Genomic DNA, 14,257 nt, shown 5'->3' with positions numbered 1-14,257 from the left:
TAGAGTCCTTAGCCTGAACTACAGGGTCCTTTACAAACTGACCCTCTCCAGTGTCATCTTCTGCTGGCCTCCTTCACAGTGTAACCACCCTGGAATATTTATTTTTTCCTAAGCTTATCATGTCCTTCTCTGCCTCCGTATCTTTTCTGTTTCCTGTGCCTCAATGATCTATTCATTCTCCCTGCCTGAGAATACTCTTACTTGTTCTTCAACGTTCTAACCAAGTGTTACCACCTCTGTGAAGCCTTTCAAGACTCCATACTTTACTGCAGGCAAAATTTATTAGCCCCTCTGCAGTCCCACAGCACTTGAGGGTAGGGACTCTGCTTTCTTCTTGATATTCAAAGTACCAGGCTCAGTGCTTAGGCCTTGTAGACATTCAGGAAACATTTATCAAATGTATAATTATCATTGTGGTGGTAATTGGCTCAGTTGTCATCTCCCCCTTTTAGGCACACAAGCCATGCCCCCTCTCTTCTCCTTGGGGTACCATCAGTGCCGCTGGAACTACAAAGATGAGCATGATGTAAAGGCAGTGGATGCAGGATTTGATGAACATGACATTCCTTACGATGTCATGTGGCTGGACATAGAGCACACTGAAGGCAAGAGGTACTTCACCTGGGACAAGAAAAGGTTCCCAAACCCCAAAAGGATGCAAGAGCTGCTCAGGAGCAAACAACGTAAGGTAAAATAAGCCAGCACTCTGAACCTTTTCATTACAAAGCATTTTTAATTTTTTAAAGTTGCCTTGATACATTAGTGGAAGAGAACCATCTGGTAAAAAATGGCCAGGAAAATAGTACCTTCAATTGTAACTGTAACTGTGATAACAGAATAGCAATGGTGAGAAGGTGGCCATCCCTGCCATCCATCCCTGTCTTAGTGGTCTAGGTCTCCGTAAGGATGAAGGGGCCTAGCATTCAGTCCCATTCGTTGTGGCCACCCTGTAGTGATGTGATGGATGTACCCCACGACGCAAAATTTGACTTTGATGTCAAGATTGTTTATGTCACACTGGCACCAAGAGTGTTTGAAAAGGCTAATTAGTCCCATAGTGAGGCATTCTTGGGGGAGCAGACTAGCTCCCAAGCTCCTTTGAAATTGGCCTGAGAGAGCTGGGAAAGGAGACAGGATCAGGGGTTAGAGGGTTGAACTGGGTGAGGATTCCTGTGCATGCACCGGGGCTTGTGTGGTTTGAACTTCCTGTTGGCACGAAAGAAGGGAGCATCAGGGCTTTCTCTGTCAGTACACCCAGATGTGGGTGGAAGGCTAAGGGGGAGTGATGGGGCTTGAAGCTCTTAACAGCCGCTCAGAAATGGAGTCAGATTCTTTATTACACCATTTTTCCTGCATGCTTCCCTGATGGACTCCATCTGTCCATATGGCCAAGGAAAGAACTAAAATAGAAAATGAGGAGAGGGAGAAGACACTGGAAAGTGTGTAATGCGGGGTGGGGGGGAGTGATAGCAATAATGAAAAGGGTGAAGGAGAAAAAAACAAGAGAGGAAAAGGGAGGAACCCCATACGTATCACATAAATGGATCCGAGATTAAAGTTGCCTTTTCAACCCATTGCATTGAGCCTCAGGCCTTTCACATGTGGTCAGAGCCAATGCTGTTAATTCTTAATCTTCCAATTAATAAACAGCTACCATTTATCAGGCATTTATTATGGAAGCAGCCCAAGAGCCCATCGACAGATGAACGGATAAAGGAAATATGGTATACATATACAATGCAAAATTATTCAGCCTTTAAAAGGAAGGACTTTCTGATACATGCTGCAACATGGATGAACCTTAAGGGCATTATGCTAAGTGAAATAAGCCAGTCACAAAAAGACAAATACTATATGATTTCACTAATCTGTAATACCTAGAGTAGTCAAAATCATAGAGACAGAAAGAATGGTGGTAGCCAAAGGCTGGTGGGGAGGAGGGAGTGGGAAGTTGTTTTTCTGTTTTTTGGGGGGGGGTTTGAGTATTTTTTTTAATATTTATTTATTCATTTGGCTGCACCAGGTCTTAGTTGCTGCACGTGGGATCTTTTAGTTGCAGCATGCGGGATCTTCAGTCGTGGCATGCGAACTTAGTTGTGGCATGTGGGATCTAGTTCCCTGACCAGGGATTGAACCCGGGCCCCCTGCACTGGGAGCACTAAGTCTTAGCCACTGGACCACCAGGGAAGTCCCGGGAAGTTGTTTTTAATAGGTCGAGAGTTTCAGTTTTACAAGATGAAAAGAGTTCTAGACATTGTACAACATTGTGAATCTATTTGACACTGTTGAACTGTACGCTTAAAATTGGTTAAGATGGTGAATTTTATGTTATGCATATTTTACCACAATTTAAAAATTTTGTAAGTTTTTGAGCAATGGAGAATTAAACTTTAGTATGTAGAATAGATTTGAATAGATATGAGGAAGGATTATTAGAAGGTTATTCTAGCCAAATAAAGTGGTTTTGAGGCCCCCGAGTAGGTGGAAGTGATGGTATTAGAAAGGCAGGGAGAGATGCTGGAGAATAGTGCTGTGATCACAGCTCTTTTCAAGCCTCCTTCCTAAATATGGCTGTACCATATTTAGGTTAGGGGATTTTTTTGTTTTTAATATGCTAGTTTCTTTTCTTTAATGTTTGCTTTTGTGTTATCTTAGCCTCTAGCTATCTAGGGAGCAGGGACCTTGCCTGCTTAATCCTTTATGTAAAGCACCCAGCACCACAGAGAGATAGAAGCCTAATAAATGTGATCTTAAGAACATGTATTGGTGGGGCAGCAATAATTGTGAAAAAGGATGGGCCTGGTTCTGATATCAATTTATATTCCCATAAGCCCATGAAAGGTTATAGGATTTTACTGGTGTCTGAAATATTTCAGTAATAGTAGTTGTTTTGAGTAAAATTTGAATGCCAAAACTATGATGAAAACAAGTAAATGAACGTATGGCTCGTATAAAACTGATGAAATCTTTAAACCTTTATGTCCTAACAGCTTGTGGTCATTAGTGACCCCCACATCAAGATTGATCCCAACTACTTAGTGTATGCTAAGGCCAAGGAACAGGGCTTCTTTGTGAGGAATCATGAAGGGGGAGACTTTGAAGGTGTATGCTGGCCTGGTAAGATGTCACTTGATATACCTGTTATCCACTGTTTAGTCCCAACTAATGAAGGTTGCATGGCCATCTTTCTAATTTCTTGTAGTTGTCACATGCTACATTTATGTGCCTTTCCTTAAAGATGATAGTATTATCTTCTTTAATATCTTTCATTTAACATCTGGTACAGTGTGCTTTGTATACATTTGTAAGTCAATGAATGAATGAAAAATTAACAAGCAAACCTCAGTGACATGCTATTTCCCTAAGCAAATAAAAATTAAAAGCCAGGGAATGAGAAAATGAGAGGAGGAGAAAGAGGAAGAAAGAAGAAGAATCCTGCAATCTCTCTCCCTGTGATTCTTCTTTGCCCTGTTAGCCCATAGTTTTGACTTCCCAGCCTTTCATGAGTGACCTCAGCTGCCCCTGACAACTCTGAAGTCTTCATTTCAGAAATTATTAGTTTAAAGCCTTGGTAAAAACTCCTCAAGGACAAAAGGGAATCACCACTCTGACATATGATAGCACTCTATCACAAGTCCACGCACTGTAGAGAAACCGCACACATTCCTCTTCTCCCTATACCACTTATAAACATGTCTCTCCTCTTTTAAGAACAGAGAGGTCACTCCAGGCTATCTGCCATCCTTACTGGACCTGTCTGAGGCTATCAGTGAGGGACAGGCTCCATCCTGATGCTTGTTCATTGGTATTCCCCTGGCCGCTGAGCTTGAGAGGGCTAGTGATTGTCACTGGAGTCCAGCATTGCCTTCTTCATTCGTTTCTCACCAGACCGTGCCTCTGTATCAGCTATCTTTTACATTTGATGTGAGGTGCCCATTCATTACCCAGCTTTCACATCTGATGATGTTCTTTACAAATATATTACCACGAGGAGCACCATTCCTAACAGGCTGTCTACTCCTCTGCCTCTGCAGGTCTCTCCTCTTACCTGGATTTTACCAGTCCCAAAGTCAGAGAGTGGTATTCCAGTCTTTTTGCTTTCTCTGTTTATCAGGTTTGTTTTTATTCTTTGGCTCTTTCCTAGTTACTTGGAAGGATAAAGTAAGGGGAAAAAGTGATTAAATAGAGCTACTCTGCTTCACTGAGTAGCTCTTGATAAATAATACTTGTATGAAAAGACAGGGATGCCAGGGACTTCCCTCGTGGTCCAGTAGTAAAGAATCCGCCTTACAATACAGGGGATGTGGGTTCAATCCCTGGTCAGGGAACTAAGATCCTATATGCCATGGGGCAACTAAGCCCACATGCCACAACTACTGAGCTTGGGCGCCTCAACAAGAGAGCCTGTGTGCCGCAAACTACAGAGGCCACGTCCCCTGGAGCCTGTGCGCCACAACTAGAGAGAGAAAACCCACATGCCACAACTAGAGAGAAGCCCGCACCACCAACGCGCCTCAACAAAAGATCCCGCATGTCTCAACAAAGTTTCCACGTGCCGCAACTAAGACCCGATGCAGCCAAAAGTAAAATAAATAAATAAATAAATAAATCTTTTTAAAAAAAGATGGGGATGCCAACCACATTACAGACCTTGGTGGTGCCAGGAGTGGTGCCATATGAATTACCAAGTGCACAAAAGCTGTGATTTTGACTTCTATTATGATAGACTCTATGATATATCAAAGTACTTAATAATAGAGACTTATTATATCTTCAAACTGTATAAATTTTTACATAAAATAGTATTGTATAATATTATTAAAGATGATGATAATGATAAATGAGAAAGTATCTTGCAAAGTGTAACGTGATATTAAAAGTAAGGTACAATAATAATTCTTAAAATCTTACAAGAATCACAGAGAGAACTGGAGAGGCCACATCTAGAGAACCGTTTTCAATCAGCGGTGGTGATGAGAATAATGATGCCTGATATAAACTGAGTATGTGCTCTGTGCCAAGCACTATGCTACTCACTTTGTGTGCATTATACCATTTCATCTTCACAATAACTCTTTGAAGTTGGAATTGTAATTAACTCTAATCCCACAGGTGAGGAAATCAAGGCATGGACAAGTGTAAAAATCTGCTAAGTTCATCCATCTAGTAAGTGGTGGACCCAAGATTTGAACTCAGGTCTGTCTGTCTCCCAAGCCCAGCTCTTAACCACTAAACTCTAGTTTCTGAGCATCCTGTATTAGGATATAGAAAATAACTTAGAGCAGGGGTAAAGAACAAGTGGGCCAATCTGGCCTTGCTCATTTGTTTCCCTATTGTCTAGGCTGCTTGCACATGACTATAGCTGGGTTGGGTTATTGAAAAAGAGGACTTATGGCCTGAAAAGTTGAAAATATTTACTGTCTGGTCCTTCCAGAAAAAGTTTGCCAACCCCTGCCTTAGAGGGTGCTAAAAAGAACAGTCAAAGTAGTTAAATATTTGGAACCCATATAGCCGTGTTCATAGAAGTATATACGATTAGAAATAATTCAAAGTAAAGAGTCAAAAGAAAACATATAAGCCTCCTCTAGTCATTTGAAAGGCTAGCATGTCGGGGAGGCAGCAGATGTATTCTGTGGTATCCCAGAAGGCAAGCTAGGCCCTGTAAGAGGATGTTACAAGGAGCAAGACTTTCAGAAAATAATGGAATGAGCTGCCTGAGGAACTCCCGGTCATTGTAGCTATTGAGTCAAATGCTGAGAGACCAGGGATTCTATAAAGGGATTGCAGCACCCTGTTAACTACATGACTAAACAGCCCCTTCCCACTCTAAAGCTAACAGTTCTATGTAGAACACAAACTATAGATCCTGCTAACAAACGGGTATCCTAGCTGTCAAACCTTTCATAGTGTTAGAGGGAAGGGGGAATCTTTTCATGGACAGCTATAATTGCCCATAGTTAAGAGTTGTAGCAGATGATGGATGATGTAGAGCCTAATTGTGAACATTCACAACCTTTCCTGTAGTGGTTCTCCAGGGGGTCTCGGAGCAGACCTGTGGGCAACATGGGAGTACAGCACAGCACTCTTTCATTCATAAGTACTCAACAAGTACTTATTGAGAACCCTCTAGGTGTTTGGGATTTATCAATGAACAAAACAGACAAAATTCCCTGCCCTGTGGAACTTTTATTCTAGCAGAGGACAGAGCATAGATAATAAACATAACAAATAATAAATTAAATGGAGTAAAAAAGAGGAATAGGGACGGCTATCATATTAACCTTGTCACTGTAGGAGTTTTATCATGACCAAGACTGACTTCCTAGGGATCTACTGACATCCTCTACATATGGAACGACATGAATGAGCCCTCTGTCTTTAGAGGGCCAGAACTAACCATGCAGAAGAATGCCATTCATCATGGCAACTGGGAGCACCGAGAACTTCACAACATCTATGGCTTTTATCAGGTAAGACATCTAAAAAGCAGCCACCTGGATCCATGTGCCCTGCCTTTTGGGCTGAAAGTCATTTGCTTTAACAACCATGCTATACAGTTCATTTCTCTGTGTGTCTTTTTTGACAACTGTTGATACAATGGGTCTTATCAGGTTGTAGCCAATATAAGACTCATTATTTCTCCCTCTGCATTGTTTCCATCTATAATGAACTTGGTTAATTTATAGATATTGGTTGATTAATGATAACATAGAAACATCTTCCTTGACAGGAACCATTAGTAAATGGCATTAGATAATACCTCAAACCTTTTATTGAAGTAGGCTGTGTATAAATATGTAAACAAAGGCAATTAAAACAGATTTTTTTAAACTTCACAAACGTCTAAATACAGCAAGTCTTATATTCATACCAGGGGAGTAAGATTTAGAACACAGATGCACAATTTCAATATGTATACTTCTAAATGTAGAAAGCCTTCCTTAAGTACTTAGCCTTCTCAGTAGAAGGTGGTAGAATTGTGTTCCATTTGCCAGTCACATCCAAAAAACTTGGCAGTCACTTGCCCTAATTTATATCCTTCGTTCTTTGTTATTTTCAAAATGTAATGGTGTTCCTGTGGGCCTCCCACAAATTGCTGTTTTCCAGCGGGAGCTGCTGGCTACATATAGCCCGATTTTCAGATAGTATCTGTGTACTTCTCTACACAGCCTCTTGCTATAACTGTAAACTATCAATACTTATAGCTGGAGAATTTTCTTATGTAGGCCAGGGCCAGTCACTTAACCTCTCTGAATCAGTCTCAGAGGTTTTTGTGTATGTTACTAGAGAAAATCTTATAAAAATGCCTCGCAATAGTAAGCACCAAGTAAATATTATTATTTACTATTATTTCATTGCTATTTTAATGAGATAAATTGTTTCACTCTTTTAATAGGGGAATTTAGAGTAGTTTCATTACATCATGAAAATTATTGGGCAGATTTTTAATATTTTCCATTTCACATTCCCACCTACTGTTTACTTTTTGCATGTGAAATAGCTTATTGGGGATGTCTGCACAGTGCCATAATCCAGTCATCTCTTTGAAATTTTTCTCCTTTGACTTTATAGCAAATGGCCACTGCAGAAGGACTGATCCAGCGATCTAAAGGGAAGGAGAGACCCTTTGTTCTTACACGTTCTTTCTTTGCTGGATCACAAAAATATGGTAAGGACTGGTTCATATGATCAGACTTAAAAACACAAGCTAGCAATCTGTCTCTTTTGACCATATATGGTATATGGTGCTACTATGTTGATGCCTTCCTTTTCAGTAGGTCAGGTCTTAGACTGTAGAGAGCAGTGTGCTCTGAAGTGTGCATTTTGTCCTTTGAGACTGAGTAAACCAATTTTAATAAAGTTTAGTTACTTTTTTCCCACTGAAGAACTGGACACTTAGTTGTTGGGAGAATGACTTCAGAGTATCTGTTTGCTGGGATGGTCATCTTTTTTTTTTTTTTAACATCTTTCTTGGAGTATAATTGCTTTACATTGTTGTGTTAGTTGCTGCTGTATAACAAAGTGAATCAGTTATACATATACATACATCCCCATATCTCCTCCCTCTTGCGTCTTCCTCCCACCCTCCCTATCCCACCCCTCTAGGTGGTCACAAAGCATCGAGCTGATCTCTCTGTGCTATACGGCTGCTTCCCACTAGCTATTTTACATTTGGTAGTGGATATATGTGAATGCCACTCTCTCACTTTGTCCCAGCTTACCCTTCCCCCTCCCCGTGTCCTCAAGTCCATTCTCTACATCTGCATTTTTATTCCTGTCCTGCCCCTAGGTTCTTTAGAACCTTTTTTATTTTTTTTATTTTTTTTTAGATTCCATATATATGTGTTAGCATACGGTATTTGTTTTTCTCTTTCTGACTTACTTCACTCTGTATGACAGACTCTAGGTCCTGGGATGGTCATCTCTGATCCTGTCTCTTTTATTTATCAAGACCAGAGAAAATATACTTTAACACATTCCTTCAACCACCTGTTCCACTCAGCAATGTGGTTTAAAATAGACCCAGCTTTTGCTTGTGGTCAGCGTCATCTATAACTGGATCCGGTTTACTAGCTAATGCAGATCTAGTTCAACTTAACCACCCTGTGGCAGGAAGGCTATTTTAAGTCCCCTGGCCTTGCATAAATAACCTGAAGCTTAGGTCCTAGTTTGAGGAATCCAGGCTTTATTGTACCACAGACAATATTAGGCCTCCACTCCACCCCTGAAGACCAGCCCCAATGGCACTCTGGAAGACGCCAAAATATAATCATCAGGCAAAGATTCAAGTACAGAGATACTCAGCATCAGTCCTTAAAATAAAAAATAAAGAAAATCCAAATATCCAACAATATGGGAATAGTTATTAAATTATGGTATATCCGTATGATAGACTATTATAAGGCTATTTAATATAGTAGCTTTAATTGCATGAGAAAATTTTTGTGACATCATGATAAAAGAAAAAAAAAGCGGAAAGCCTAAATGTTTATATATTACCCTGATTTTGTTAAAAAAAAATAAATATATGTAGGTAGTAATCTAAGTAATTATAATACTGTGGTGATTATAAGTGATTTTAATTTTCTTCTTTTTACTTATCTCTATTTTCCAAATTCTCTACAAGTATCCCTTCTAATAACTATAACAAGTAAAGTCTTTGAATGAAAACACTTATAAGCAGCAGTTTAAAAAAGATAACGGGTGGGGGAGGGATGGACTGGCAGTTTGGGGTTAACAGATGCAAACTATTACATAGAGAATGGATAAACAACGGGTCCTGCTGTGTAGCACAGGGAACTATATTCAATGTCCTGAGAGAAACCACAATGGAAAAGAATTTTAAAAACTGTATATATATGTATAACTGGATCACTTTGCTGTGCAGTAGAAATTAGCACAACATTGTAAATCAACTATACTCCAATTAAAAAAGAAGATAACAGAAGGTATGCATACTAAGTAATCTTTGATCTCTTAAATATTGGCTCACTGCCTAGTCTTTAGTACTCTGTGTGAAGCTATCGATTTGCCCCAAAGCATAGCAAGTGAGGCATTACAGAGAACGCTGCTGTGTTAAGTTCTATGCTGAGACCAATAGCCAGAGAGAGCTTTCAACAGAACAACCACAGGAGACCTGAAAACATCTGAACGTTTACATAAACTTTGTTTCTTGATAAGAATGTTGTTATGTGGGTTTCAACATCATTATGCAGATATGTACGTATCTCATCTGAAGTCAAGGAGAAATTATGAGAATACTATTTTAAAAGTCCCTCGAAAATATTTTTCTTTGCTCCCCATAGGACAGCCTAAAATTTCTACAGAATATTAAAGCAAAAATAGCTACCAAAACTATTTTGGTAAAAGAATGACAAAAAGTTTCAGGAGGGGCTTCCCTGGTGGCGCAGTGGTTGAGAGTCCGCCGCCTGCCGATGCAAGGGACACGGGTTCGTGCCCCCATCCAGGAAGATCCCACATGCTGCGGAGCGGCTAGTCCCACGAGCCATGGCCGCTGAGCCTGCGCGTCCGGAGCCTGTGCTCCGCAGCGGGAGAGGCCACAACAGTGAGAAGCCCGCGTACCGAAAAAAAATAAAAATAAAAAAAATAAAAAGTTTCAGGAGTAATCTAGACTTAGTAACGTAAGATTTTTTTCCTTTTATGGAACCTCTTTAGTGTTATATACCTTTACAAGCTCTTATCAACTATTCAGTGCACAAGAGGACTGACTTTAGAGTCAGATTGCCTGAGCTCAAATCCTACCATATCCATTGTTTGCCATATTTCCTTCACTGTAAAATAAAGTTAAACAGTGTTTACCTGATAAGAGTTGTTGTAATGATTAAGTGGGATAATACAGGCAAAGCAACGTAACACCTGGCTCGGTGAGGGCTCTGTAAATGTTAACTATTGTTATTGCTGCTGTTATTATGTCTCCCTTGTACCGTCTTAAGTCCTCTTATAGAGGATTTTGTGGAGTTAGGGGCGGTGTGTGACAGATAGGCATATAGATTAATGGAACAAGATAGAGAATCAAGAAAGAGTCCCACACATATATGATCAAATAATTAGCAACAAAGTTGCTAAGGCAATTCAATGGAGAAAGGAGTTTTTTCAATAAATCATGCTGGCACATGGGGTATCCATGTGGGGGAGGGGGAAGAACTTTGACTCTTACCTCACACCATACACACATAGTAACTCAAAATGGAATATAGACCTAAATTATAAAAGCTACGACAAACAAAAAGCTTCTAGAAGGAAACATAGAAAATCTTTGTGACTTTGGGGTGGCAAAAATTTCTTAGAACACAAAAAACATGAACCATAAAATAAAAAAAGATAAATTGGACTTCATCGAAATTAAAAACTTATGCCCTTTCAAAGATATTGTTAAGAAAATGAAAGTCAAGCCACAGACTGAGAGAAGATATTTGCGATATACATATATATCTGTCAAAGGACTTGTATCCAGAATATATAAAAAGAAAGAAATGTTTTCCTTTATGTTGGTTTGCCTATTACAAATATGGAATCTAAATATGAAACTGAGTACTTGGGCTGATTTGTGATTTTTTTTCTTTTAATACCTTCTTACTGATGACCAAAGGTGCTGTGTGGACAGGTGACAACACAGCAGAGTGGAGTTACCTGAAAATTTCTATCCCTATGTTACTCACCCTCAGCGTGACTGGGATCTCTTTTTGTGGAGGTAAGATGATACCCTCAAGCTTGATGTGAGAGAAAATCAAAGGGAGGGTGTTTTCTTTTTTTTTATTATTATTAATTTTTATTGGAGTATGGTTGCTTTACAATGCTGTTAGCCTCCACTGCAGAACAAAATCAATCAGCCATACAAAGGGAGGGTATTTTCATCAAAGCTGGTCACAAATCTCTTCTTGTGAGCTGTTTTCGACAGGGATACTCCATGGCCATACCACCCTGAACGTGCCCGATCTCCTCTGATCTCAGAAGCTAAGCAGGGTCGGGCCTGGTTAGTACTTGGATGGGAAACAGGGGTAAACATGGGAAAGAGAAAATGAGGAGCGTGAAGGAGAGCAGACTAGAGAGGAGAGTGAAGGGGACGCTTCAGAGCTGTGTGTGTACTGTCTGAACTGAGGACATGAAGAAAGTCATCAGAAAGTGAGCCAGAGTGTTTCTTTCCCTCATTCTCTTACTGCTCCCTCCTTAGACACTCTTGATAACTGAGCTTCTCTTCTTAAAACATGCCTTTTCTACCTGAAAGTGAGAAAAATGGAGAAAACTACAAAGACTTTAGCAAATCAACAATCAGCCTTACAGAACTCCTGTGACACGTTTTAACTGTTAAATACACACATACACACACACACACACACTTGGAAAAGATAAATTTAATTAAAATAGTATTCTCTGATGGGCTGCCTTTCCCTAATCCTAACAATTCCCTGCAGGTGAGAGATCCCAGTATGGAAGGTGCTCAGCATGGCTACAGGACCAGCTGCTCCTTGTTTTTAGTGGGCCTGGGAGCATCTTAATATCACTTTTTGATAGATGTGTTTTTTTATGGCATTGGTCCATATTTTCAATACAAGGAATATGTATCCTGCTTAAGGGATAAGCACGAAATTCTCCCTAAACCTGTAATTCTGATTATATCTTTCCCTTTAGTTCTTTCTATAATTTTTATCTTGCTTCGGCTGTTGATTTCAAACGAAATCAATTGCCAAACCGCCACCCCACCCCTAAACACAGACTTATTGAATCAGGCAGACATTTTGCAGTTTCTGGGTTACCTGGGCTCAGGACATACAGAAAAGTTGATCTTGCAGTAAAGGCTTTTGACAGGAAAAAAATATATTAAAAGAGCGTACTGTCAGATCCCCAAACAGCCTTGAGTTTTTTAGTATGTGCTCCCTAATTTGAGGCCGCAGTTTTATGCTGTCATTTTGAGTGCGCATACAGTGCCTTTGCCCTGTCCGTCTTCAAGGCCTTATCTTACCTGTGTACATCGTCTGTTAGACGCCTGGGTATCTGACTCACCCTTTCTTAATTGACTAATCAGCGGATGTAGGCGGCTTCATCGGGAATCCAGAGGCAGAGCTGCTAGTGCGGTGGTACCAGGCCGGAGCCTACCAGCCCTTCTTCCGTGGCCATGCCACCAAGAAGACCAAGCGACGGGAACCCTGGCTCTTTGGGGAGGAGCACACCCGGCTCATCCAAGAAGCCATCAGAGAGCGCTACACCCTCCTGCCCTACTGGTATTCTCTGTTCTACTCTGCACACGTGGCTTCCCAACCCGTCATGAGGTAAACAGGCTTCACCAGTCACACCAGCAACCAATCTCTACCAGAAGATCCCCTCAGCCACTGGCAATGGAGTGATTACAGTGATTGCAAAAGAAAAGCCAGGTGTTTAACCAAGTGCCAATCAGCTTATTGAGCACCAACGGTGAGCAGGGTCAGGCAGTGGAGGTCACAGAAGATAAAAACTAGATCTCCTGCTACTTGGTGGTTCAAGTGTTAATATTTGGTAGGAGACAGAATTAGGAGAAAGAAAGAAAAGAAAAAGGAAGTGACTTTGTAACTGAATTCATCCAATATTTAACCCATGTAGTTCCCCTACAAAACTTGCCACCGCAAAATGTGTCTCTTTGGCTTGAGGATTCTTGGGGGCTGATTGTTTTTAAGAAACAAAAGGCAGGGCTTCCCTGGTGGCGCAGTGGTTGAGAGTCCGCCTGCTGATGCAGGGGACACGGGTTCGTGCCCCGGTCCGGGAGGATCCCACATGCTGTGGAGCGGCTGGGCCCATGGCCCATGGCCGCTGAGCCTGCGCGTCCGGAGCCTGTGCTCCGCAACGGGAGAGGCCACAACGGTGAGAGGCCTGCATATCACAAAAAAAGAAACAAGAGGCTCAGGAAGTCTTTCTTTTTAACCTCCTCCTTAACTGCCTAAAAGAATTTTGTTGAAGGACCTGGTCCAGGAAGTGCATTATCGGAGATATCTACAAGGAATATGAGCTAAGCATGGTAGGGGGAACATGGGGACTGAAGTCCTCTCTGTGTCCCATTGTCTCTGCATGGCCCAGCAAACATTTGTTTACCAAACATTTGTTTTTCCATCTCTGAGTGAATATCCTTCCTCCCCTTGGAAGTCCCAAACCCACTCCCTTCTCCTTTTCTCAGGTGTTATATAAGCCTCAATTGCCTATCTTGTCCTTAGGCATCATATTTTTATGGAACCCCCTCATATGTACATAATTAAATTTGATTTTCTCCTGTTAAATACTCTCATGTAAATTTAATTCTTAGACCAGCCAGAAGAACCTAGACGGGTAGAGGAAAGTTGTTTTTTCATCCCGACACCCACAAGCATCCTCTCATGAAAAACAACTTATTCTGTCAGGCTTAGCTCTATCTTACCCTTAGGGCTTTTCCTAGTGTATGAGTTATATTCTGATTCTATTTTGAAGACAGGATGTGAATACCAACTTTCTGGGTTAGAGAACAGTACACACGGAGACACACATAGTAAGTACATCAAGACCTCTAGATTAGCAGTTCCTCAGCCTGGCTCAGATCAGAATCATCTGAGGAGCTTTTGAAAAATACAGATTCCAAGGCCATACCACCAAACCTACTAGGAATCCCTTGGTTAATTTCCAGGGATCTATATTTGTTAGAAGTTTCCCTGGTGATTTTAGACATCAACCAGGTTTAGAGACCACTGCTTTGTTATATTTAGTAGAAAAGGAATAGATTATTACAAAGGCTAGTGAA

The 14,257-nt window shown here is 40.8% G+C and overlaps 1 protein-coding gene across 3 annotated transcripts in view; it reads left to right on the top strand.

Annotated features, from left to right (window-relative positions):
- The window catches only part of GANC (glucosidase alpha, neutral C), a 74,403-nt gene that overhangs the window by 43,587 nt on the left and 16,559 nt on the right, over positions 1-14,257 (top strand). For all 3 annotated transcript variants that reach the window (XM_082618901.1, XM_082618902.1, XM_082618900.1), the window contains 7 exons: positions 453-688; positions 2,991-3,117; positions 4,035-4,114; positions 6,327-6,470; positions 7,573-7,669; positions 11,111-11,212; positions 12,545-12,788. In XM_082618901.1, coding sequence (XP_082475027.1) covers positions 453-688; positions 2,991-3,117; positions 4,035-4,114; positions 6,327-6,470; positions 7,573-7,669; positions 11,111-11,212; positions 12,545-12,788 — 1,030 coding nt within the window. The remainder of the gene's footprint in view (positions 1-452; positions 689-2,990; positions 3,118-4,034; positions 4,115-6,326; positions 6,471-7,572; positions 7,670-11,110; positions 11,213-12,544; positions 12,789-14,257) is intronic.

This window comes from Mesoplodon mirus, assembly GCF_964341445.2.
Source record: "Mesoplodon mirus genome assembly, chromosome: 4".
In the NCBI taxonomy this organism is placed as follows: domain Eukaryota; kingdom Metazoa; phylum Chordata; class Mammalia; order Artiodactyla; family Ziphiidae; genus Mesoplodon; species Mesoplodon mirus.
Note: the sequence above shows the minus strand (reverse complement) of the source record. Positions and strands in the feature narration are given on the sequence as shown.